This window comes from Centrocercus urophasianus, unplaced genomic scaffold (genome assembly GCF_019232065.1).
Source record: "Centrocercus urophasianus isolate 14NV4802_14NV808 unplaced genomic scaffold, USGS_Curo_1.0 seq_15, whole genome shotgun sequence".
Taxonomy (NCBI): Eukaryota; Metazoa; Chordata; class Aves; order Galliformes; family Phasianidae; genus Centrocercus; species Centrocercus urophasianus.
The window spans coordinates 43,786,812-43,812,638 of record NW_024884697.1 but is presented as its reverse complement, the minus strand read 5'-3'; the positions used below and the strand labels follow the sequence as shown (position 1 = coordinate 43,812,638).

The 25,827-nt window shown below is 36.0% G+C and overlaps 1 protein-coding gene across 3 annotated transcripts in view; it reads left to right on the top strand.

Annotated features, from left to right (window-relative positions):
• The window catches only part of CDK17 (cyclin dependent kinase 17), an 89,843-nt gene that overhangs the window by 35,627 nt on the left and 28,389 nt on the right, over nt 1-25,827 (top strand). Inside the window, exons 3-5 of one of the 3 annotated variants that reach the window (XM_042816285.1) lie at nt 3,923-3,961; nt 12,489-12,653; nt 18,995-19,128. In XM_042816285.1, coding sequence (XP_042672219.1) covers nt 3,923-3,961; nt 12,489-12,653; nt 18,995-19,128 — 338 coding nt within the window. Of the gene's footprint in view, nt 1-3,922; nt 3,962-12,488; nt 12,654-18,994; nt 19,129-25,827 lie in introns of those variants that run through there. The other 2 variants (XM_042816287.1, XM_042816286.1) reach the window with 2 other exon arrangements.

The window sequence follows — 25,827 nt, the reverse complement described above, 5'->3', positions numbered from 1 at the left end:
AAATTCCGTATTCTGTAATATGTTGATAATAATTGCCTAGGTACTATAAAAGTAACTGTTTACCTTATCATTGGTGATGTAGCATGGTAGTCTAACTATTACTCGGAATAAGTGCTACTTTTCTGCAATAGGAAGGCATTTAGAAGTATCAGAGATAACTAGCTTGTCTATGTATTCTTATGCAAGTCTTTGTCTGATCCCATAAGCATACTGGCTGCTGTGAAGTCTGCAGTAGTGATAGTACTGCTTCTGAACCCGCGTTGCAATAATAATGACTAGAGGAGATTTTATTTGCTTTGGTCTGTTTTCTTGGCTGTGGCATTGAAGTCACATTGCATTTTCTGTGCTGGTTAGTATTATTTATTGCTCTACTGACATCTAAGATTTTCTCAAGTATCAAGAGATCTGATTTATTTTTTTTCCCCTCACACCAGTAAATGATTCTTAATATTCCTGTTGAATATTCAGAATTGGCAGGAAGTTTGAACAGAAGTAGAGGCAGTGGAATTTGCCCTGGAGACTTGTAAGCTCCATCCAAGATCTGTTTCATACCAAGCTGGGTTTACCTTTGGCAAAACAAAACAATTCATATTTTTCATTTTTACACTTAATCCTTGGTTTATTCATTGCTGTTGTCTTCATCATAGGCCATGCCTGAGAGTTTTGGAAATTATATCTATTAGAACTTTTTGTGTTTATTCAGCAGATGTACTCCAAAACTATAATTGTAGTTAGTATTTTCTCACTAATGTGTATAAAACACTTTCTGAAACATTCTAAGTAGTTGTCCCTCATGGTTTCATTTGTATTAGCCTTTACTGAAGCATATTTTCTTCAGACCTGTATATACTTCTGATAGGTTGATTCCTTTGTGCAAGTAAATGTTAAGAAATATTATGTTCATGCTGGGAAACTGCACCATCATCAGCGAGTGTACTGAACTGGGTTGCTGAAGTGATTTGCTTGAAAATTGGATCCAGAAAGTTTCATCTGTGTGACATTCTGGATGCTAGCTCAAGGGAGAGAAGACACAGTAACTGGTTCATGAAGGTGTGAGTTTATGCTATCCTAGACCATGTATTGGCAGTTTTTAATATTTGAGAATTATCTCAACCAGCAACTTAGATGTCTTCTGCATGTTTATCATCAAACCTTGACAAACTTAACTTGTCTGTAGGTATTTTAAATGTTTCTAATTGCAAATGAAGGACTTGGCTTTCAGCGCTCATTTTACTTTGCTTTCCACGTTATTTCATTGGTTCAAAGGAAGCATATATGCTAATGTTGGTGGTACAATGCTTGGAACTGCAAGATGTTAATGCTATTGTAAAATTCCTTTGGAAACATTTAAGTATTGTCGATCCTTTCCGAAGAGGAAGAATAGCAAATACAATTGTACTGTTGCTGGGTTATCTTTAACTCATAACTTTTAATCATTTTACAAAGTTACACCCCCATTTTCTTCTCTGACAGTTTTAGAGTGCTTATATTAGTATCAGTTCAAACTCTGAAACTGCAGAGATGAACAGGATACTATTTGGGGTATTTTTATTTTCCTTTGAAAACTAGAAAATTGGAAAAATGTTTGCTGCACAATTTAGGAGATCTTGGTTTTCATGCAGATCATAGGAGTCAGGATTTGACCAAATGCTGTCATATATATGTGTGTATATATATATGATATATATGCAAATATAATGGGAGAGATTTGCCTCAATCTCTTTATATATGTGTGTGTGCATATACATATATATGTAGTGTATGTGTGTTTATATATATATATATATATATACACACATATATACACACTATATATATGTATATAGTGTAAAAAAGCCTGTACTGGTGGTAAATATCCAATTGAAACACGCAAGAATGTAGTGTCTTAAAGAACTGCTTATGAGTCGGCAGATACTTAAGATCATGAAAAGTGGATCTTTTGCTGTGGGAGTGCTGATCCCAGAAGATAGAAGTAGCCTTCTATGCCAGGTCAACTTTTTAAAAGAACAAACAGCTCTTTAACCCTATGTACAGAGAAACACACATGTGGCTAGCTTGCAGGCTCTGGATTTCTTCTTAATAGAACTTTAAAAGCTCTGTCTAGTAAATCAAAGGCAAACCAATATTTTGAGCTACAGAGAATCAAAGTCAAGGATACAGCCAGTCTTCAGAAAGTTTTATGTGTCTCTTCAGCTATATTTCTTATGCCAAAAAGCAAGGTACTGCCCCAATACTGAAGGCTGTACAGAATTTTCTTCCCTGCTGTTGTGCAGTTTTTTGTTTTGTTTTGTTTTGTTTTAGAATAACCTGTCTTGTCTCTTGTCATTCCCTTCTGATACCATACTCACTGGAACATGTATATTGTTATACAAGCTAGCTTTTTACCTTCCTGAAAAAGTGTCTGGTTTACCACACCTTGGGGGCTGCTGAGGCGACATCCATAAAAATCCACTTAACTGCTGACCTACAATCCACACTCATCCATATGTTTTTTCATAATATTGTTCTATGAATTAGAAAGTTCCAGTTCAGCTTTGTTTCTGAATGTAGATGACACGCATATCGTACCACGGACCTTTCACCATGGCCCCCTTTTGCAGTAGACTGTCCCATTCAGCCCACCATCAAACCTGTCCTCTCCTAGAACAATTGCCTCTGATTGCAATAGCTGCAGCACTCTGTAGACCTACCTTGTCATTAACTCCAACTTGAGTGGGTTGTTTGAAGACTGGTTTAAAAGAACATTACTGCTATGCAGAACAAATCATCCCATTTGTAGTTCATAAATGTAAAATTAGAAACGTAACTTTTGATTTCTTTGCAATGCATTGATACCACAGAGTCAGCTGACCTTTTGTATGCAGTTCCATTTCACACGCAGCCTCCATTTCACATGCAGCCTCCTTCATCGTGTTATGTCAGTACAGTCTCAGCATGCAGCACTTACCCATGAGCAGCAGCAAAATGGGATTTGCACGGATCAACCCACATTGTTCAGTGCAATAGCAATGTCGTAGCACAGAGGTATTGCACTGAACATAGAATAATCAACAGTATTGTTTCTAGAACACCATCAAATTACTTTGTGACCTGAAACCTATATGTGATTAAATCTGCCTTACAAATTACATTCATAATAATTGGCTTTTGGGTGAGAAAGCATCACATAATCAGATGCGTAAGCCGTAAAAGTAGATTGACCAATGAAATACCTAATATGAATCTGCAGCCTTACTGTGGGCTGAAACAGAATCTTTTTTTGTGGTCTCTAATGCTTCAACATATAAAACTAACTAGTTGGATTTGCTGTGTATTTTTTAATTCTGTCTTGATTCTAGCACAATAACAATTTGCTGCCTATTTCTTTTAATTCTAGGTTCATTAATATATATTTATTCAGATTAATATTAAAAATACTAAGTGGTAATTTGTAGCACATAAGAACTAAATTTGCTTCTGAAATTTTTCCTTGCCAATGTCATACTAATGAAAATTGGCCAGAAGTAACATCCAAATCATGCATATTTAGAGCTCAATTAAGTGTAAAATTTATGCAAATGCTTTAAATACATATGAGTATGCTCTCTAATGAAAGTGAAAAATGGGGCTGTATTGTCTAAAATTATAAAATGCATTATTATAAGCTCTTAAGATTAATTATAAGATATATTCATAAATACATCCATAGCTCATGTTAATATGTAAGTAACAATTCAGTTGAAATGCCACTATATAATGCCAACTTGTTCTTTATGTATATGTATACATACCTGCTAAAACAAAACAAAGGAGGTTCTGATATGATTGACTTCCTGAATATCATAGAGTAACATTTATCTCCATTTAATCTGCTTTAGCTCAGTGATATGATCATAGGATACAGTTTCACAAACACTTCCATAATTTTTTTGTAATTTTACAGGTGTGAGTAATAATGGAAGGATCAGCTACAGTAAAGTGCGTAAGTGTTTCTTAGGTTTAAGGCATTAATGACTAGTTTCTGCTCTGATAAAAAGAATCAATGTTTGTAAAAACTGACACATTGCAGTACTGTTGTAGAGCACCCAAATCTTTACGTAGCTGTCATCATTTCATATCATCTTCAGTACAGCTGAGAAGTTCCCATCTGGTGTGTGTGATTCCTTGCATGTAAGGAAAACTCTGTGTTGCAATGTATTTTCAAAACAGTTTGCTTGAGTTGAAAATATGAGCACAAAAATACTTCCCAGTAATAAATCAGTACATTTTTTTTGTTAGTTTTGGAGGAAAGAATCAATATAAGCATCTCAAGTGGGGGTGGGGGGGAACACCAAAGTGATAGAGCTCATTCTAGAGCTACAGATTACTGCGAATAACTGGGAGTTGTCACAGCTAAATTCTGAACCACAAACTCTTCCTTACACTATTCTGACAGTGGTTTTATTTTATCTGTATCTACCCTTTTGTGCTGTTGCATACATCAATTTTTGTTACTACTGATCAGTATGTTTTTCACATCTCACGTATGCCACACAGCGTAGTGTTCTTTCCTCCCTTCTGTTTTCATCTGCTTCATCCCACAAAACCTGGAGGCTCTGTTCATACGTGGAAGTGCATATGAGTAGAAATCAGCAAGAACATTGAGTACCTGAAAGCATGCTTCAGAGACCTGTAGACTTGGGGGTTTTTGTCCACTCATCTCTTCCTTCACAACTGGAGAACAGGTTTGGCAGAAGAATGTGGTGTGTGGATGCAGAAGTGGACTCTGTGTATATATGGCACATTTCTGCTAGCGTAGTCTCACTGATGAATAGGTAGAAATTTCTCCTTAAATGGCATTCAGATGGATTTGTGGAGTATGGAAAAATGAAATGAATGTGTGGTGGTTATTTTTTTCCTGAAAGTAGGACAAGTAGGCAACTAGATCCTCTTTTTCCTGATTTGTTTGGCAGTGTGGCCTCACAGGTATTTGTGTTGGGAGCTACAGGGAGGGTAGCTGTGTGTGGGAAGGCAAGAACGGAGGCAAGGGATGCTTTTATCTTGACTGAGTGCTGACATGTTGGTTTAAATTGTACCTGAAACAGAGTGTGAGGGATTTCTTGTTATGTGATGCCTTCTGGAACTGTGTTTTAGAGGGAAGATTAGTACTTGTGATAGGTCATGCACATATGGTAGGAAGGTGCAGTGCTACCATGCTTGTGTTCAAATTCTGGTAGCCACAAGTATTTTCTCGAGAAGTGTTTTTTAAACAAAAAGAAATAAATCTGAAAAGGCAAATTTTCAGCTTTGATTATCTTTTCATTTGATTATGATCTCCTTCATCTAGACTGAAGGCAAAAACTTATTGTACATAAATTCACCTTTTAAATACTTTTTCTTGTGTATTTTAGGTACATTATTTATGATCTTATTTTTGCCTTGTATCTTGTGGTCTGTTGTTTTTGTGGTTTAAAAAAGTCCATGGTAAAATTGACCATTTTCATGGCAAAAAGTAAAAATAAAAGTAAACAGGATCCTTATGTGCCATTTTATTATTTATTAAGGTACTTTATCTTCATTTCCAGGAGAAACTCAAAGGCTGGCCTTCTGTCAGCATTAGAAAACATTTCAAAAGTTTTATATTTTTTGCCACATATCTTCCAAGCGACAAAACTTGCTCTAAACTTGACTTCTGTAGTCAAATGGATTAACTTTGAGCAATGGGAGGAATCCTTGTAGAGTTCTGCTTAGTTTGTGATGTTGTTATAGTCACATTTGAAGCTTTCTTTTTATTATTTAAAGAATAAATATGGCTTTGATTATTTTTGAGTGACTGTTCTATTTTTAGAGCTCTCTAGTGTTTTCCTAGTTATCACATAATGGAGTCTGTAGAATCAGTCCCATAAAATAATGCGTAAGTTTACATGAGTTTTTACACTGCTCTACGATAGTGCAGATAACAGGAAATGTACAGCTACTTCAAGTTATCTAAATACTTCTGTAACAGCCATCACCTGCAATCAGCTAATTTTACTAAGTGAGTCTGACAACCTTCCAGCAGTGTAATTAAGTATTGTATCGTGCAGAATACCAGCTCTCCAATGTCAGAAATTCTCGTGCTTACATTCCAGACTTATGTTCTTCAGAAAAGCAGTTTATTTGTAATATTTCATATTGTGAGTCTTAAAAATAGGTCACTATTGCCAACAAATACATAAAAATTGTGTGGTCATTAATACAGAATACATTCAGATTAGTTAAATGAACATGTACTAGGTAATGCTGAAATATAGTTCAGGTATACAGCAGTAGCAGTTACGACTTTGAATCAGTTGGTAACATTTTTTAAAGGTTGTGGTAGATCAGGCTTCATGAAAGCAGAGCTGTCTAGAGATTGAAAATATCATTTCGCTTTTGTAGAGTTCTGATGCTTCTCTACTCTTTATTAAAATGGGAAGGAAAAAAAAAAAAAAACAACGAAGAAAAGAACCTAGAAATTTTCTGGGGCAAGGGTAAGGTCAAGGTGGGTGGAAAAGAATGCATATTGTCCTACAAAAACCAGTAGCTGATTCTCAGGGCGTTTAGTGAGCCCTTGCTGTAGTTGAGCCAATCCCGAGTCAGGCTCCACAGCTAAAAGTGATGAGTGATGTTCTGCCTTCTCCCCTGTGCTAGCTAGCACTGTGATGGCCTAGTTCAGAAGTCTAAATCAAAGTTATTCTTCTGTTTGCCAGAGGAGGATCTAGGACAATCTTTTTGGTAGCATCAGTGAATTGTGTCATGCTCGCTGTCACGTAAGTTTATCTTTACTTAAAATACGGAGCACACCTGGGTTCATTCCTCAGTATAAACCAAATTCAGAGGTCAGAGGTCCTTGAGTCTGGGTTTCCAGCATCTAACTTATTTTTATTAGCAGAAACTCCAATTGTTTACTTTATTCGTATGAAATTAAAATATATGTTTATTCATTAGTATGTTTTTTATCTCCAGAATGGAGAGCAGTTACTGAATAATGCATTTTCCTGTAGACTAATTCAGCTCTATTGGTGATGCCTGATTTAATGAGAAGATGTCATCGTGTATGACAGGTGATTTTGATTCTTTATTAAAGCTAGCTGAAGAAAATATTCCAAAACTTAGACAGCGGAATATGAAAGCCAGCCTGGTCTTTCAGTCACACAATAGAGATACTCATGGGACATGAAAAAAATAAAAAGAGACAGTTGAATATCTGCTATTAGATATTCATAAAATGTATTTTAAAATGCATTTACATTCCTAATGAAAACACTTTCCTTCTTTAATCCACGAACTGAGTGGCATGTGACAGTGGCTGAAGTCTTGCACAGAAAAATGCCAAGCAATTTGCGGTCTCTCTGGAGCTCAGATTAAATAAATCCAGTTAAATAAATCCAGCACAGGAAAGAAAGAAGTGGTACAGCCCTTTGTTAAGACAGATGGATAACAAGAAGAAAAATTGAGGTTTTATTGAAAAAATACTGAATTTGAGAGTAATTTCAGGGCAGAATTTGTGGTTTTTTTAAATTATAGTTAAAAGAAAAAGACGAGACATTTTATAGCCTCATAAAATAGTTGGTTTTAATTAATTCCTTGGATGGCGTTCTTGATTATATAGTCTATTGTTCTACTCTAACACTGGCAATGCTCATCATTATGAGCATAAATTTATATTGCTTTGTAATTGAAAATTTTGAACAACTTGAGTTATTTTCTGTTCTCAGATGTTTGTTAGCACTTACGTAATTTCAAATGTAGCAAGACAGCGGTACCTTTCTGAGTACTGCATGTTCTTAAAATATATGCATGTGCTCTACAGCAAGTCAGCTGCGTGGTTTAGCAGCTCTCAAAACATCAGTAAGTCAGACTGCTGGTGTGTGGAAGAGTATTTACTTTTGATCGTGCTGTTGTAGTTGATATGTGCTGTGCCGGTAGTAACAGAAGTTTGAGTGATAGGATGCAAGCAGTACGACAGAAATAATCCAAATTGCATAAAACTGCTCAGCATAAACCAAACTTGAAAATCAAGTAGTACAATAGTATATAGGCATTGTGTTGCCCCATTTTTAACTGAGAGACTTTCTGAGATGGACACCTAACACAATAGCATGCATATGGCTTTATAAAAAAAAATTGTGTGTGTATAAATACAAATATACTATTACATATTTACATGTAGATATATGAATGCACATATTGTACATATATTTTATATATATGTTTTTCAAAAGCAGCTACACTCATGTTTCAAGAAGTATTATTGAGGATGATCCAGTTAACTTTGTTCTTATTTAAATAAAATGTTTGCATGATTAGTGTAATGTACAGGTAGTACATTTCTTAATGAAATTTCTTATTAAGAAATTTAAGAGTTGAACTGAATTTTGTCATTGCTTCTTGAAAGACTAGCTGAAACTGGAGTGATTTTGTGACAGAATACGAAGAGTATATAGTACTTACTGAGAAAACATGATTCAAAAAGAACTACTTAGCCGTCTCTGTTTCGGCTTGCTTTTCACATTGGGAGTTTGGAATTAAAGTTTACAGAGTCAAGTGAGGAAAGAGTGCTAGAGATGATTACTTGGGCCTATGCAGGAATGGCTGTGGCAGGAGGAGAGCTGCATCCTCACAGCTGTACCCTTGCAGCAGAGGTCATGCTGTGTGAGGATGGACGGAGTTGTGGATTGCTGTCCTCTAGCCTCTGGAGGTGATGTTTGAGGAAGAGTTTGAGATTAAGCTTCCCGAACCAGGCGTGTTTCTGTGTGTTTAGTAATGTTGAGAAGGTCTCAGTCTCCCCTGGTGTCTTGTAAGCCTTGGTACTCATCACATCCTGTGTGGTGAGGAGTTTCCAGAGACGTGTTGTGGTAAAGAACCACTTCCGTGTGTTTTACATCAGCTTTTGCAGAGGCCTGCTCTTGTGCTGGAGAAGGTGGGTACAGCTGATGAAGTTGCTTTCCGACGAGTCTGAAGGTTGTGCCACGTCTTCTCCAGTTGTCACTTTTTGAGGAGGAGGAGTCCTAGGCTGCGCAAGCATTCACACAGCAACTGTTTTCCGCCTTTGGTCATCCTTGTTGTTGTTCTGAGAGCCCTCTCTTTATAGTTTTAATTTATTTGAGAGCGTATGATACTCAGAGTGCAATAGATCCGTACATTTTCATGGTGATTTTTATTCTGTTTCTCTACTCCCTTATTATTTTGATTATTCAAACTATTAAACCGATAGTGCTGTGAAAACTTCTCCTACCAGAAATTCATGTCAACTAAGCCTCTGGGGAGTTACTGAGTTACATTTATTGAGTACAGTGATGCTAACTTAAGGAATATGAGTTTTATATAGTGAAGCACTTTTTTAAAGACAAACCAAACCTATAACCACAGCGATAAAGTTATATGAGGCAGTTTATAAATGTGTGTAATAAAAGCATATAACTTTTACAGATAGTTTTGTCTCATCTAATTCAAAAAGAATCAGTTACACTAAATTCTCACCATAAAAGCTGCGGTGTTACCCTTGAAATGTAATGATTCAAAATATTAATAGCTGTACAAAAAATGAATTATCAGAGTAGGTGAAATTTAGTATTACCTTATGATCTTTGTGACTGTTGGAGAAAGCTAATACGTTTTTTGAAAGCACTTCCTTTAAGTGCTGGTATCTTAAAAATATGCAAAAATTATAAGAAACAGTCTTGTAAATTAATTTCCAGTAAGACTTTGCTGATCATTTTCAGTATTTATTCCAGTTCTTACATGTTACTGTCAATTTTGTGTGGAGGAAGCAGCACACAGTGGTGAATTCACATGGACATTATTCTAGATTTGACATCATACCACAGTGCAGATTACACTACATATGTTATCTGTAACAAAATACTTATCATACTGCAAATATCTGTTATACCTTTGTAAGAAGAAAACTCCATATGATCCTTCCTTTTTCCTAAATTAATGTTGTTGGGACTGTAAAAAACAAACAAAAACTAACCAAAATCTTATAGTTAGGTACTATTAATGCTTTTTTTAGTCATGATAATACTAATAGTTCATTTCATTGTTTGAGGGTAGTTACATCTGGCCTACCACATGACTTAAATTAATTTTGCTAAATTTTATAGCGGGCTCCATGGTTTAGAACAGTACTAAATTATTACACAGAAAGATAATAGTTGTCTATGATGAGAAAAGTTATTTCTGTATAATTTGCAGTTTGTTAGTTTTATCTTCAAGCAGAGTTTATCATCAAGCAGAGTTTTTATATGTTAGGATGCTAGCTTTGTTTTAAACTGTCAGATATACGCAAAGTTACCAGTGCCATGACAAAAGCACATTGTTGGTATAAACATACCACGTTCATCACGCTTTCATGCTTGTAATGAGCATAAAACTTAATCTCTACTTAACGCCATGTGGTGTATTTGTAAATTCTGACCTTTTTTGGAGCTCGCTTGTGCTCCATGGTTCCTGCAGATTAATTTTAGTACAAGTAAACAAAACCGTAACATACAGTGGAGATTACTGACTCTGCACGTACGTGAATGCAGATGTAGTCTGCATGCGTGGGTACACTGCAGCGTGATTAATGATAGCAGAATCATCAGTGAATGCAAATGTAGTGATGCTGGTTGCGATTTGACAAGACTGAGATGATGCACTGTCTTGCTTGTAAGCATCTTTGCCTCCAGTCGTGTGGCCGTGCCCCTTCCTTGTCACTCCTTCAGTACTTTCTGAGTCCTTCATGAGGTGCATCTTAGCGTCTTACCTTTCTCCATGTAATGAGAAACTCCATTGTTTTGATGCAAAGTTTACACTTCTGTGTGTAAGACATGCTGAATGTCCTTTCAAATTTTCTGACTGAAGCCTTTTTTCAGTTTGGTTTCCTGCAGCAGCTGGGTTAAAGCTGTTTTTGTCTTAATGTATTATTCATGTTATAGGCAAACATTTCTTGCATATTTTTTTCTGAAAGTCACTGGCCTTTTTGTCTGTACTTTAGTCTCTTCCTTCAGACCAATCTTGGTAATTATCTGCAAGGTTTTTGTACATGTGTGGCAGCTGTGGGGGAGGGATGGGACTCCCTTCAAAGTCCCATTTTAATTGCTTAGGTTGTGAATTATTTGTTGTTGTGTTCCTTCCTCATTGAAATTCTGCTTGCTATAAAATTCTGTCTCCTAGCTATATGTTGCTTATTTTGGAAGGAAAAAGAAGGCCTGTGTGTACAGATATAAGTCACGCTGATGAAATAGCATCTCAGGTTGCTCGTTGTCACAGCAGTGGCCCCAGAAGCACCTGGGAGGCTCTGCATAGCAGCAGTCACCTGCAGTTGCTCTGTGCAGGGTTGCTGGCTTTTCTGTTCTCCAGATAACAGCAAACCAGCTGTATATGTAATGATGGTAAGAATCAAATGGTAGAAAAAATAAAATGGTTTGAATCTGAAGTGTCCTTTTGACACATTTAGTCTCAAATTCTTTGTTTTTGAGCATTTCCCTATGCTTGTAGGTAGCTTCCTTTCCCCTGCGCACTTCTTCTGCAGTGACAGTGTTAAGATCTTGTATGAGTGGCTTCATTTAGTGACTGATGGGTCTGGTTTTGTGACCAGGCAATGTGAGTTGCTTTCTGTTCTGCTTCTTGCTGGAGTAGGAAAGCCTCCCTGTTTTTAGAGGAGACCTTTTCAGATCCTGAGCCATCCTTTGCATCCAGTTCACGTGTGCCATCAGGATACTGGGAGAACACGAACATTTGATTTGTGTGTGCATTTGTGTATCAAATTTTAAAATTTCTCCTGTTACCTGTCTTCTAGAAAGTGTAATTATCAGTAATTATAATAAAAAAACACATAATCCTGGTTTTGAGTCTGAGTGCAGTGGGCTGTTGAAGACATAATCCAAGAAAGCCAAAATAACTGTTTTAATACTTAAATGATGTCAGAATAACAAATAACCTTAATTATGGCATAACCCCCTGTGGTGTGTGTATGGACAGGTATTTTTCTTTCTAAGGACTTCCAGTAACAAAAAACCTCACTACGAGTGACTCTCAAGAGTATTGAGAGCGTGAGTATTTCTAAAGGCTTGCTGTTGAATTTGCTTATCATGAGAGTTGATCTAACAGCTGGTTTATTTACATTGTAGTGAAGATGAGACATTGTGCAATCAAACAAATAATTAATTCAGAAGAAAAAATATATATATATATATTAAAGGCTACTTTCTGCTCTTATTTACATGTTTAGACTTTTATGTTCAGATTGTTTACTGATCCTGTATAGAATGACAGAATTTAATAGATGAAATCTGGGAAACATTTAATGCCATGTTTAGTATTAATCTGTTAATAGAGAAATGGCTATAGTGTTGTGGTCTGCTGTTAGTATGAACAACAGTCTTACCAGAATGATGATTTCCTGTCTAGTAACTGTTTTTTTTTCTTTTTTTGTTTTTTTTTCTGTTTTTCCTTCTGGCACGTTCCTGACACTCCTACTTGCTTGTGGGAATGAATATTTTGATCCTTGTGAATTCTAGAGCCTATTGTGAAGAATGGCAGGCCTCCAACGTCTCACAGTATGCACTCATTTCTCCACCAATACACAGGATCTTTCAAGAAGCCCCCTTTACGAAGACCACATAGCGTCATAGGGGGCAGCCTCGGCTCTTTCATGGCAATGCCCAGAAATGGGAGCAGACTAGGTAATTTACTACATCGTTTGCTTACATTCTTTTTTTTTTTTTTTTTTTTTTCCTGTGGAAAAATAATGTCTGTATTGATTCTTAGCAAGGGGCACAGTTATTCTAATGCTTTAATAAATCTCAGGGAATGCTTTTTGTTTTTTTTCTGGGGTTGCTGGGAAAGCTTTCTTTTAAGGTACTGAATATCTCAAAGAATTTTAGAAAGAGAGCAATTAAAAGAACCCAGGAATTTTTGACAAGTTACAAAGTTACAAAAGCTGCAAAGTACTCAATACTTAACCAGGAAACTTGTGTCCAGCTCAGTTAAAATAACTGATGAGAACTATAACTGAATATATAAAAATGGAAGATAATCCCTGTATCTGGAATTGAAAAATGTGATGCATTACTTAGACCTTTCAATAATACAAGAAAAAAAATGTTTTTCAATGATAAAATAAGGCTAATCAACAATAACTGTCTTTTGTTGGTGTCTTGTGCTATATTTGTGGGGCAGATGAGTTACAAATACGTTTTGTTCTCTTTCAATTAATTTGTCATGTTGCTGCCTTCAGTCACCGTTAATGTTTTATCCTGCTTTTATGTTGTTTTAAATTCTGTGTAATTAATTGAATGAGAACAAGTCAGTTTAATTAGAATTTTATGAATTTGTTTCAAAGTGTGTGACACTTAAACTGATCATGTTCAAGATTGAGCTATGAGTTTTCAAGATACTCATCGAACCACTTACATCTTACATCCTCCCTTCCTTGTTATCACTCATGCAAATTTTGACTGCAGTATTAATTCCTGATTTCACTCAGCTACTTCATGGTATTTTTTCTCTTTTTCTTTTTTTTTTTTTCTTTCTTCTCCTGACATTTATGTAATAGGAAGACAAAGTTGTTGGTTTGGTTGGTTTGTTTGTTTTGTTTTGTTTTGTTAAGCAAAGCGTCTGTGTGTAAAGATCTCTGATTAGGAGTATTTCGTCTTTTATGGGCAATTTGTTAAATCAGGTGTATGTGAAATGTGTACAGAAAGAGCAGCAGAGTATAGTTTTCTATTGTGTGTTGCCTTTAAATGCTGCAGTAGCCTTTTTTAAGGTCAGATTTTTTGATAAGTTGTTCCTTGTCAGATTTCCACTATAAAATTCAACTTTGGGGGAGAAAAAAAAAATCCTGAACATGAGTAATACAAAGAATAGCATCTATTTTCTTCTTAAGGTGATCAAGTTTTGCGTGTTTAATACTCACAATTTGTAGAAAATGTTGTAATGCCACATGTTAAATATCTACAGATTTCTGTGGAATTGTCGTTTCATTGAAGGTGTACAGAATAGATTTAGTGAGTGTGCTACTTATTCATCACGTTTTCCCTCTTTCTCTCTAGAATGATTAGTCACTCAAAGCTTGATATTTCACTTATTTATCATCTCATTTAATGAAAACTTAACCTATCTCTTATTTAGTAGCATTTTTCCGTTTGTCTGTGCAAGCAAAATTACTAATGTCCTCTCTGCTGCTGCTTTGCATCTTTTCTCCCTTTGTTACTGGCATATGGGAATGGTTATTACTCAGCAGGATGCTGAAGTATTCTCCATTGGGATGAGATCAGAAACAAAATGGTCAAATATCCCATGCTACCTGAGGCTTTTGTATGCGTGTTTTTATTCCTTCTATTTTCTTTCATTTTTTTTCTATTCTGGTGTGGGAACATGCTATTAGATTCTTGAAATAGCACAAAGTGGTAGTAGTGAAAGGATGAGTTGGCTAAAAAAAATAATCACAGAATAAAACTAGATCTGCCACAAGTACAGCTTCAAACAGCTTGCTTTTGAATGAGATTATTACTATGAGAATTCACTGAGAGACTTGGGGGGGATTTTTTGTTTGTTTTCTGAGCACTGAACATGCTGCGGAGTTCCTGCTGTTGTGGTAACATGTAAAGTCCCAAAACATTTTTTTAAGACCTTTGTACATGAAAATATTTTGGTTAATTTGAAGAATTGTAAAGACAGAATTGTGTCTTTGTTTAATGTTTTGCATTCAGTTATTTTTATGGTTTTTTCAATAGTAGAGATGACCCTCATGGCAAGCTGTGACTTATCAGTGCCACTGATGCAGGTCCAGATGAGTTTTTCTTACTTGCAGATAACTCATAATTATAGAGCTCCTGCAGTCCTGCACCTCCAGAAATATTTAATTTGTGTAGACCCTTAAAGAGACAGAATTAATAAACAGTTTGCATACCTTGTTTGGCTTAATACAGGGCCAACTTCAGGTGTCCTTGATCCATATTTATATTACTGGGAATATTGAAGAGGTGCTTGGGATACCCAAAACCAATTCTGACCAGCATGGGCCTCAAGCTGGTCATCTTCAACAGGAGCAGCAACTCTCCCATGCTTTAGCCAGTTGTCACAATACAGTAATGAGGATCTGTTTCTTTGTCATAAATATCTGAATTGGAAGGAATTATGTTTTCATAGTGTTTTCATAGTTTGTTATTGTCAACAGCAGAAGTAATTTCTCAATATTGCCTTCCTCACTTCGAATTACTAGGGAAATTAATAATAAAATTTAGCCATTTTAAAATTTAATTTAAAAAATTAGCAAAGTAGGCTTTAGAAAAGTGCATCTTGGAAGTGCACGAATTTTTTTAACAGTTGTAAGATATAAAGATCATGGAATCTGACTACAGACTAATTTGTGGATATTGCTTTAGCTCACACAGATGAATTTTCATTTGCTGCACTAAAGGTTCCCCCACATGCACTTTCTTTTGGTGGTCCTCAACTGAAATGAGGATAGCCTTTTTTTTTTTTTTTTTGAAATATGCTTCCATGGTTTTCTTGTTATACTGTAGTGATCTACACCTTTTCATAGCACAGCCATGCTGGGTATTCACTTAGGTACGTAGAGTACACTAAAACATCTTTGTAGGAGAACAGCTGTGTTGTTAAATGATGGCAGTTGAATACATTATTAAACATTATTATTAAACATTATTAAAACCTCTGAAGACCATGCAAGTTGGTTTTGATGCAGATGAACTTGTCTTTGAAAAGCTTAGTGTAATTAAATAAGTATTTGCATGATTTTCAGCTTTGCTAATCAAATATTATCGTCATGCACACCTGTATAAAAATATCAGAATGCTTCATTCTGATTCTTATGCTATTGAAATATGAATGTAAAGTATATAAAATATATTAGTATAAAGAATATAAATATAAAAAAACAACCTTGAAGTATCCCTCTTTAGAATACAATTAAAACATATGCAGACCTTTCTGAATAGGAGCAGTTGGATAGTCAGCATATCAGAAATTCAGTCACGTGTTTCATGATAGGATACTTTCTGTAACATCAGTAAATAGTCTACTTAGAACATTTTGGTCCATCATGGGTATGTAGTTTCTCCAGACGTACCAGAATTAGTCACGTCACAGTAATTTTGAACACAGATTGGTCATCATTACCTTATGTAAGTCTGAAATGATACATTTTAGGCTTAAATGAGACAGACTCACTTTGTCTTCTCATTACTGATTTGTAAAAAGCAGAGTCTTCTTGCATCTCTATTATCTGTCCCAAGTGCACAAGTGGAACGTTGTGTATTTTAAATGTATGACAGTATCAATCATATGATTACTTTCGTGTAACAGGTTTAGTTTTTTTTCCTTTCTTTTTAATGATGTAATTGCTTCGCAGCATGAAATTCAGTAGTTCTTTAGTTTCATGGAAGCTGTCCGAAGAACTGTCTCTTGTGTAGCATCTGTTGCTGTCCCCACAATGCAGAGCTCAGCGCTGCCCCTCCACTCCCTGTGAGGAGCTGCGGCCGCCATGAGGCCTCCCCTCATGGGAGCAAACCAGGGGACCTCAGCCTCTCTTTAAGTCTCTTGCTTTCTGGGCCCTCCAACCCTCTTTGTAATCCTCCTTTGAACACTTTCTGATAGTTCTATGTCCTTCTTGTATTGTGAGGCTGCTCTTCAGCTTCTCATTCTCCGGCTGTGCATCAGTGTTTCATCCCAGATGTAGTCTGGCACTTGCCGTTAAAACTTCATGCCATTGCTGATTGCTTAGCCTTATCTCTTCTTAGGGGAGTCAGCAACTCCTCACAGTTTAGTATTGTCTGCCAACTTTCCTTTAACTAGAAGCCTTTGAGCATAGCTCATCAGCCAGTTGTTCACTCATTGCATTGTGTTTTTTGCCTAGCTGTATGCTAGACATTGTGTGCAGAAGGATACCCTCAGAAACAGTAGCAAAGGCTTTGCTGAAATCCAAAAGATCTCATCAGCTTGGTCAAGTATGTTGGTCAGCCTGTCATAAAAGGAGATGAAGTTTACAAAGATTTGATAAAAAGGAGTAATGTTTTATCATTTTAGCCTAAGGTTAAAGTTGATATTTGGGAGTTAATTTCTAAATCTTTCCCTCATGTTCGAACTAACATGTCTCTAGAAGTACTGATGAACCTTTGGTTTGAAACCAAGCTGCAAGGAATGCAGTTTACTTTTTTTCTCTCTTGTTCAAATCTGAGCATGTCTTCCTGAGAAAATTCTGATACACTGTGGGCTTTAATCAAAATCCAGTTTAGACCCACACTACTGCTGAAAATTGTGCTTTGTATATGGGATTTGTACTTAATTTGTGTTTAATTACAATGCTTTAAGTTAAAATAAGTGGAAGTACCTTATGAGTAGAGTTACTCTTTTTATATCCTTTATGCTTTCTGTAAAAAGAAATTCATAGTACTAAGAAAGAATTTAGTCCTTTGAAGTTTATGTGATCCTGCATGAGCTAAACAGGACAAATGTTTTAGAAGATGTGTTGATATCCAAACTTTTGCTTGAAGGGTTTTTTATTCTTGAAAAGCCAGTTTTCTTTCTTGTTGGTAGTGATAAAACATGCACATTCTATCTCTCTCTCCCTCCCTCCCCCCTCTCTCTCTGTGTGCTGTGTGGTATTTGTTTGTTTTTGTTTTAATTGCTGTTGTTTTGAGCAAATGCTAAATATTTTGAGGTATATTGAACTTTGCGTGTTTTGTTTATGTAAGTTTTTTTTTTCAGGCTTGAGTTTGTTTGTCAGGTTCTCTTTTACACTGTCCAAGATAATGCGTAGTAATAGGAACAGAAGAGGTCAGGGAATCACAGAATCATAGGGGTTGGAAGGGACCTCCAGAGATCATTGAGTCAAACCTCCCTGCCAAAGCAGGTTCCCTACGCGAGGAAATTCATGTCTTTTTTCACCTCTTAGATATGTGTATGTATTTATTCTGCAACCTTGCCCGCAATAGGGAGTTGGAACTAGGCGATCTTTGAGATCCCTTCCAACCCAAGATTATGTAGCAATTTGGAGCTCAAATATTTTGGAGGTGAGAATGGAACATTACTCAGAGTAACTTGCTTGTATGACCAATTTCACGCTGCGTGTATTTTTGCATGTCTTTTGTCTCTTCATGCTATTAATGATGCCACTTCAGTTCTTCTCCTCATTTTTTACAGTAATAGTCTTTCAAAGTCTGGCAGATTATGTGGCAGTAAAGAAAAGTGATATGTTTGGTACATACACGACATGTGAACTGTTGTATGTGGATGAATCTACAGGATTATATTAAAAGTACTAATTACAGTTTTCATAACGATCCTACAACAGCATGTAACCCAACAGGACTATTTCCTAATCTTCTCACATAAAAACATAAATTTCACTGGAAAGCTTCTGAATCTCAAGTCCTTTTCTGAATCTAGTTACACATTGCAGACCTTTGTTCAGGCAATCAGAATACATCTTATTCCTCCACATGAGTGTGTTTTCTACAGCTAGAGTTTCCACATTTGGCACTTCTGAAAATGATACCTATACTTTTCAGTTGTTTTGTGTGTTGATTTATTTAAAGTTTTCTATTTAAAGGCACTTGCCAGGCAAGTAGTCTGAAAATCTTAAGTATTTTCATATTTTATATATTTTCTAGTGAATCTCAGCTTCCTATTGCAAACACAAGTTTTTCTAATCCAATAGTAGAGGGAAGAGATAATGAGGAAAGTCAGGAGCTGAAATCCTGATGGGAAGGTGGCTTGTAGGAATTAAAATAGGAATTTGACAGTCTTTTGTTTTGGAAAATTCTGTTCTGCTGAAAACTAAGAAAAGTAATGTTAAAGTTTGTGTGTGAATTTTATGAAGTATTCCTTTTTCATTTTGGGATCCCTGAGCCATGGAAAGTGCATTGAGGCTATTATTACTGTGGTGAGCCTTTGGAATAAAAATCATTGCACAGTTGTTTTCTGCCTGCACAAGAGAGATCATTTAGTGGAAAACTGACTGACTGTTTTTTTGTTTGTTTGTTTTTTAACTATCTTTAAGACATTGTTCATGAAAATCTGAAAATGGGGTCAGATGGTGAAAGTGACCAAGCTTCTGGAACATCATCTGATGAAGTTCAGTCTCCCACGGGTGTTTGTCTCAGAAACCGAATACACAGACGAATCTCAATGGAGGTAATTTACTTTTCATATAAGGATTGTTTAAATTGACAAGAGAGAATGGAGTTGTTCTCGTTCTTTGTAACTGGTTGTCTTCTCAAACATCTTTAAACATTTTGACAAACTTAGTGTGGAGACAGTTAATATAATAGTGCTTAAATGTCTGGCTCCATTTGTCACACACAAATAAGACAATTGTCTTGCTTGCATTTTTATGAGCTGCTTATTTTGCAAGCTAAATATGTTTTGAAACTTGAATCCAGGTAGAATTTATTATGTGTAGTTTTTAGAATATCTGCACATTCTACACATTCATTAAGTATGTTGAAGGAGTGGTGTTGAGGTATTTTTTTTTCTTAAAACTGTTGTGTAACCTTTCTAAAACAAATCTTGCAGAAGCAGTGGTCCAGACTGCTTGAGCCTTTCTCTCTCTTCCTGTTTTTTAATGAACGGAACTTTACATGATGGTAAACAAAAGGAGGAAAAAGTACCTTACGAATAACTGTGCACATAATTTCCTTTATTTATGAGTCTCATTATGAACACTAGCCACCCTTGTGCTTGCTTTGTCATTTCCCTTAGCAAAGAAAAACAAAATGCTTCCCTGTTTCTTGAGTGTGTAAAAGTGATAATGGTCCCTTTGTTACAGAAGCATGCAAAATTTTGCAGTTTCTCCATAGCAGCGTGTATACCGATATGAATAGTTTGTAAGATTTTAGATCTTCTTTCAAAGCATGATACGATGTACAGGACTAGAGAAGCAGATCTGTGTAACTTGCAGTAGGGAGAAAATGCCAAAAAATTTTGATTGGTAAGGCATTCTGCTATGCTTGGAATTCCAGGACTCCAAGCATGTAATGCTGGTCTGATTCCAAGAACTTACAAATTATTTGTATTAATTATTTATATCTTCTGCTTCTTTTTTTTTTTTTCTCTAGAAATTCCTGATTTTTTTTTTTTATATTAATCTCAGGTTTAATCTAAATACTGTTAAAGCTGCACCTTTTACATAGGAGAACTAATTTAGGTATGTTGATCTATGCAGGAGGCTTTAAAAATATTTTTAAAGCTTGCATATCAGAATGTATTCTGGATAAACTCAAAACTGAAGAAATTTGCAGACAAGTTTATTTACTTTTTTTTGCTTAATATCTATTTCCTCTGCATTTCATCTGAAATACACATTTAGATCAGGAAAGAAATAAGAAAGTTAATGGCAGATCATGAAATTAATGAACTGAAATGGAAAGATGCTGAGACTTACGGAGAAAGAGCCGCCAAAGGGTTCTCACTTAAATTAGGATTAATGTATCTCTATAAGAAACTATAAAAGAACTCAGGAAAAATCATAGGAATTTAGGAAATCCGTGTGTACTTTTTTCAAGAGACATCAAATAAAAGCAGCCTTTTAGTGGACTCCCAACATTGTGAAGAAGTTCTAATATTACACTTCCAGTGGCTTTCAGAAGTTTTTATTTCAGTTTGGTTTATTCGGTGCTGTTGTTCTCATTTTTCTCCACAGTCCAAGTGCTTGTTTGTAGTTCCTGAACATTATTTTTTTTTCAGTTGATTCACCCAGTCAATGAGAGCATTCAGTTTCTGGCAGCTATTCCTGTATGTTCTATGAGGATTTTAATGTTTCCCCCAAATTACTTCAGTGTTAATTTAGCAGTTTTTAAAATAAGGTTTCAAGATAATGAATTCACTTCTTCACTAAAATGCACATCTGAATTTTAGGAATGCTGTCACTGGTGGATATTTTTAGCTGACGTAAGTTTACACTTTTGAAGTGGTCTGTAGCATGGTAGGTGCAGTTTTAAACCTGTTTGTACATGCCACAGAAAAGGAGCTGTAACCATCTTTATATCCTTGATTAAAAAGCCTTTCTAATTGTAATCATTCCAGTGCAATTTATCTGGTTTCTTAAGCAAAAAAGCCTTAAGTGATTATATCGTCTGCCTGTCATTCCCTCATCCAGTTTTTCCCGTGGGCTTTTTTCAGTCAGTTTTGACGGATGAGAATCTCAGATGATAATTTTCTGCTCGTTTCTGAGGGAAAAAAAAGCCTTCTGAATTAGGATAGACTACTAATCTATGCACTCCTGGGAAAGGTGCAGCCTCTTTTAAATACTGCAGAATCCACAGTTTTTTCCTGGCTTTGTTGCCCATCAAATAGCAACAATTGCTTCCTTGGTCTTCAAGGGAGCCAAATAATGGGTTTCCTTCTTAGACCAAATATTGCCTGCCCTGCCTTGAGTGGTTTGCATCATGGAGCTGCCTAGTTCACTACTAGTAATGTCATTATATAAAGAAATGATCTTTGCTCAGAAGTGTCTGTTATTTCAATTTTGTTTTGTTAGTGTGTGGAAATCTGTCATTTTTAGAACACGATTAGGTAGCTTGAAGCTGTATTCCCTTTATATTCTGTATATGTGTATACATAGATGTACATACACACTATGCTGCACACACAAGTTAATTAGTATGTGTGATAGTTTTTTATTTGCTGTAGTCTGCTGAAGTCATTAATCATATATTAAATCCATTGCAAAATATATTTGAAATATACAGAGTTGGCTAAACTCAACAAACTAATATTCTTTATTTTTCTGTGTTAGAATGAATGTGCCAGTCTCAATATCATTATATCCTTGTGCTTATTTTGGCTAATATTTACTGTATTAGTAATATTTTTTAATATAATTTCTTGTATATGTTTGTTTCTACTGAATTGGCAGAAGTCCTGGGTTTTTTGTTTTTTGTTTTGTTTTTAAGGAAACTAATCAGGTAAAACTGAAACACTGGAAAAAATCTTTTTTTATATTTAAGAACTTTATACAAGCAAGACTTTATGCACAACTTCCTTAAAATTCTGCAAATCAGTGGCCCATTAAAAATAATAATAATAATAAATGTTTGCTAAAAACATTCAGTAATTGGTGCTGATTACCGAGCCAGTGTCCTAGTGTTCTTGGGATGTTTTTTGCATGTCCGAATATACATTTTGATCTTTAGTGTCCACCATGTTACTGTTTTCTCTGTAATTGTTAAATAATTCTGAGCCAGAGTAAAACCAAACCATTGCGGGATTCCCTTGTCAAGGGTATTTGGAAGAGAACATGCCAGAATCTCATTTTGTTGTCTAGATAAAAAGTATTTTGCAGGTAACCTACAAACTACTAGTGATCCATAGCGCAGTTGCTTCCCCCCTTTCAGTAATCATACTGACAGTAGTTACAAACATATACTGTGTGGGGAATTTGACTTCCAACAGCAAGTGTTCATTGGAGGCCCTGTGCCCATGCATTGGATAGTGAATTCTTCGTTAAGTACAATAGTGGGTAAAAAATAGGGAGATACAGTCTGTGCAAATTGAAACATCTGTTTTCCTTTCCCAGAAATCCAAAGTCTGTAAGCTGTCTTCCTATGTGAACTGGCAGAGGGCCATAACCCACTGTTCACCAGCCTGTTTCCCAGATACTTTATCCTGTGAAACAGTTCTTATCCATCTGACTGTCACATTAGTGGCAGGAGTTTGTTCCAGATCAGACTGCTCCTACCACATTGCTGTAGGGTATAATTTTCCCCTGGAAGGATTAGCTGCAGATTTAATGCTTTTAACTCAGAAGATGAACAGAAAGGCCGTAAAGCAATCTTAAAGTTAGGTGTGAGTTATACTGATTACTTTCAGAAAAAAGAATGCACGTAGTTGAAAAATAAGGTTTGGGTGAGTCTACACTTTTACCAGGGTTATGACTGCTGCACAAATCTTGATTGATACAGCTTGAATAACTGAGTTGGCTCCTGGTCCTGGTTAGGGAAATGCACCTGCTTTAGAGAGAAACCCACAAAATAAACTGACCTGTAAGCAGATGTAGTGCTACAGTTTTCTCTTTGTAGGCTTCAAGTTAGAACATGGTTCAGAGGTTCCCATTCCAATGTGTTGTAAATAGGGCACTATCAGCCTCCATTCATTTTAAATTCTTGAACAGTAGTCTGGATGGCAGTACTGTTTCAGGCTTTAAGTTAGAGGCAGTGCAGTATTTTCTCCTGTCATTAGTTTTGGGAGCAGGAAAAAAAACTGCAGGAAGCATTGCAGAGCATGAGCATTCATCCCAGCTTCTCTTACTACTTGGCAGGGTGCTGTGGATCCCTGCAACAGTGCCTCTTGGGTAAGGCTTCACTGAGCAAAGGTTCTTCCCGCTTCTTGTTAGCTGGATAATCCTTTCTGCCTTATTTACTGGATTTTGTTTAATGCCCTTCTCTGTGCATTCTGAGATGATAGAGATCTCCTGCTCACCTCTTCCATGAGTCTATGTGATCACCTACCAGTAGGTAGAGAGGAAAAAAATAACATGAAGCTGATTACCATCAAGATGTTTACTTCCTGTAACATGGTCACTGTATTATCTGTTCTCAGTTGCACTTGGAAACTGTTTGATCTTATGCAACATTACACAAGAAAATGTGCTGTTATGTTTGTAGGCTCCTACTTTGAGGCTCACATAAAACTTGATTCATTGGAAATCCCGCTTCAAAAAATGCAAGTCCACATGCTAAATGACTTGCATGGCATTGATGAAAGTGATGGGGCTCCTTTTGATGTGTTTGATTAGCTGACTTTCATTTCTTCTCCTGTCAGAAACAGTCACTGCTACAAGAAAAATAATTTCAGCTGGGACTTCTGGAACTTTCCTTTTAATAGATTTTTCTAGGAATAGGGATTACTGTCGGGCAACAGCAGAAAATATCTTTTTGCCCTTCTGTTAGGAGTCTCTGTAATCCCAGAAGTCCTGGCATTCCCCTTACAAATGCTGTTTCCTTAGAAAAGTTACTTCATTTTGCGATACCTGTTTTATAAGGATGGAATATCTGCTTTTTTGCTTTTTCTCATCAATAACTTGGCTGCCCTTTTAAGTTCCTTCCTTTCTGAGTTCCCTTTACAAGTAATTTGGTATTAGATGTATTTAGCCATCTACAAATCAGATCTCACTTGGATTATGGTTACACAGCAGATGAAAAGTTAGAATTTGGATGCAGCTTCCTACCCTGCACTCCAGCCTCACTGTTATGTCCAGGAAAGTCAAATGTTCAGTTCCTGATTTCAATTTATTTTGAATAATTGAATTTCCTATGCGACTTTCCTCTGATAGTTGCTGCTTTATCTTGACACGAATGTTTGGTGATAGGGGTTAACAATAGAAAGTTACTCTGTTAGACTGCTCAGGTTAACATTAAATACATTACTGCTTTTGCTGTGATTTCCTTTGGTACGCTGGTTCTTCTTTTGGTATTTTTTGAGATTCTTGCAATTTAGAAACTAGAGTTTTGCAGGAAGAGTTGCATTTGAAGGAAAAGATACTCTTACCTCTCAGAATTTTGACTTGTGCCATCAAGGCTCCAAGCTTGATTTTTATAGTGATCTGTTTCTCACTGTATTTTTTCCAGTGCCGTTTCCTTGCTTTGCAAGCCTCATCAGCTTATCTTTTTCTTTGGGGCGCTTTGTCCTACTGCTCTGTTAGAGAAATAGATCAAAACATACAGAAAACTACTCTTAACAATCAAGAAGATTAAGGAGTAAAAGGAGCAGAGCTTGCTTTATTAGCATCTGTTGCCTGCCAGCACCTACCACTGAGTCAAATAGCCACTAGACCCTAGGCATCAGCAGGGTTTATGTTAAGAGGCTGACATGGTATCTTGTTAGGTGATAAAGGCAGACACACAAACTCAGAAGATTGGCTTTTTTATTGTTATTCTTTATTCTCCCCTATGCTCCAAGTTCACTTTTTCATGAGTACTTTAAATTAGTGACAAAAACCTATAAGAGAGGAATTTTTGTGTATTTATACACTTGACTAAAATGAAGTAATATCTTGCATCTGTATTTTATTTATCTTCAGATTTTTTATCACACTTATCTGTTTCATTTTCATTAGTTATGAATGGAAGCTCCTGGAATGCACTTTCTAAATGCTGTATTAGTGCTAAGTAGTTTAAACCTTTCACCATAAACTGCTTCACTGACATCTGAGGTGTGAAATAAATCAGAAACTTCCTTGTGTTGTTTGTTTAAAGCCAATTTCTATTCATCTTATCAGTAGTCTGAAGTGTGCATCCATGGAATAAAGATTCTTTTAAAAATTATTTTGGTGAGGAAACGGTTCAGAATGCATATCTTTGATTATGTGGGGAAAAAAAATCTGCTTTTTGATCTAGGTAGCTAATTCCATTATTTCAAAAACACTAAACACTACGAACATTACTTGTAAAATATGTATACAATTTCACTGCACTGAAGGAAATAAAAGCAAAACTAGCTGCTAGCACTTCTGGTTTCTGGTCTTTGAAAATTCATTACATATTTTTATTTCAGTAGCTGTAGCTACTGTGGAAGTTGGTGATAACTTTCTTGAACTGCCAGTGAAGTCCTTGCTCTGTTGATTGATGAAAATAGATGTGCTGGGAAACTGTGACTCCCAGTCCCAAAATAGAGAGTAATCTTTGCATTTTTAGTAATACTGATATTTTGTTGATTACAATTGTATGTTCGTCTTTGCCGAGCAACCCACCATAAAAACTGATAAATTTTGTTATGCTGGGAGTGGAGGCAGGGACTAAGAAATGTCTGTGGTCATTGGTATTCTGAGTATGTAGCTGCATGTGGTCTTCCTGATGTGATGATATTCCTGAGGATGTTTTGAGTACTTGATCTGAG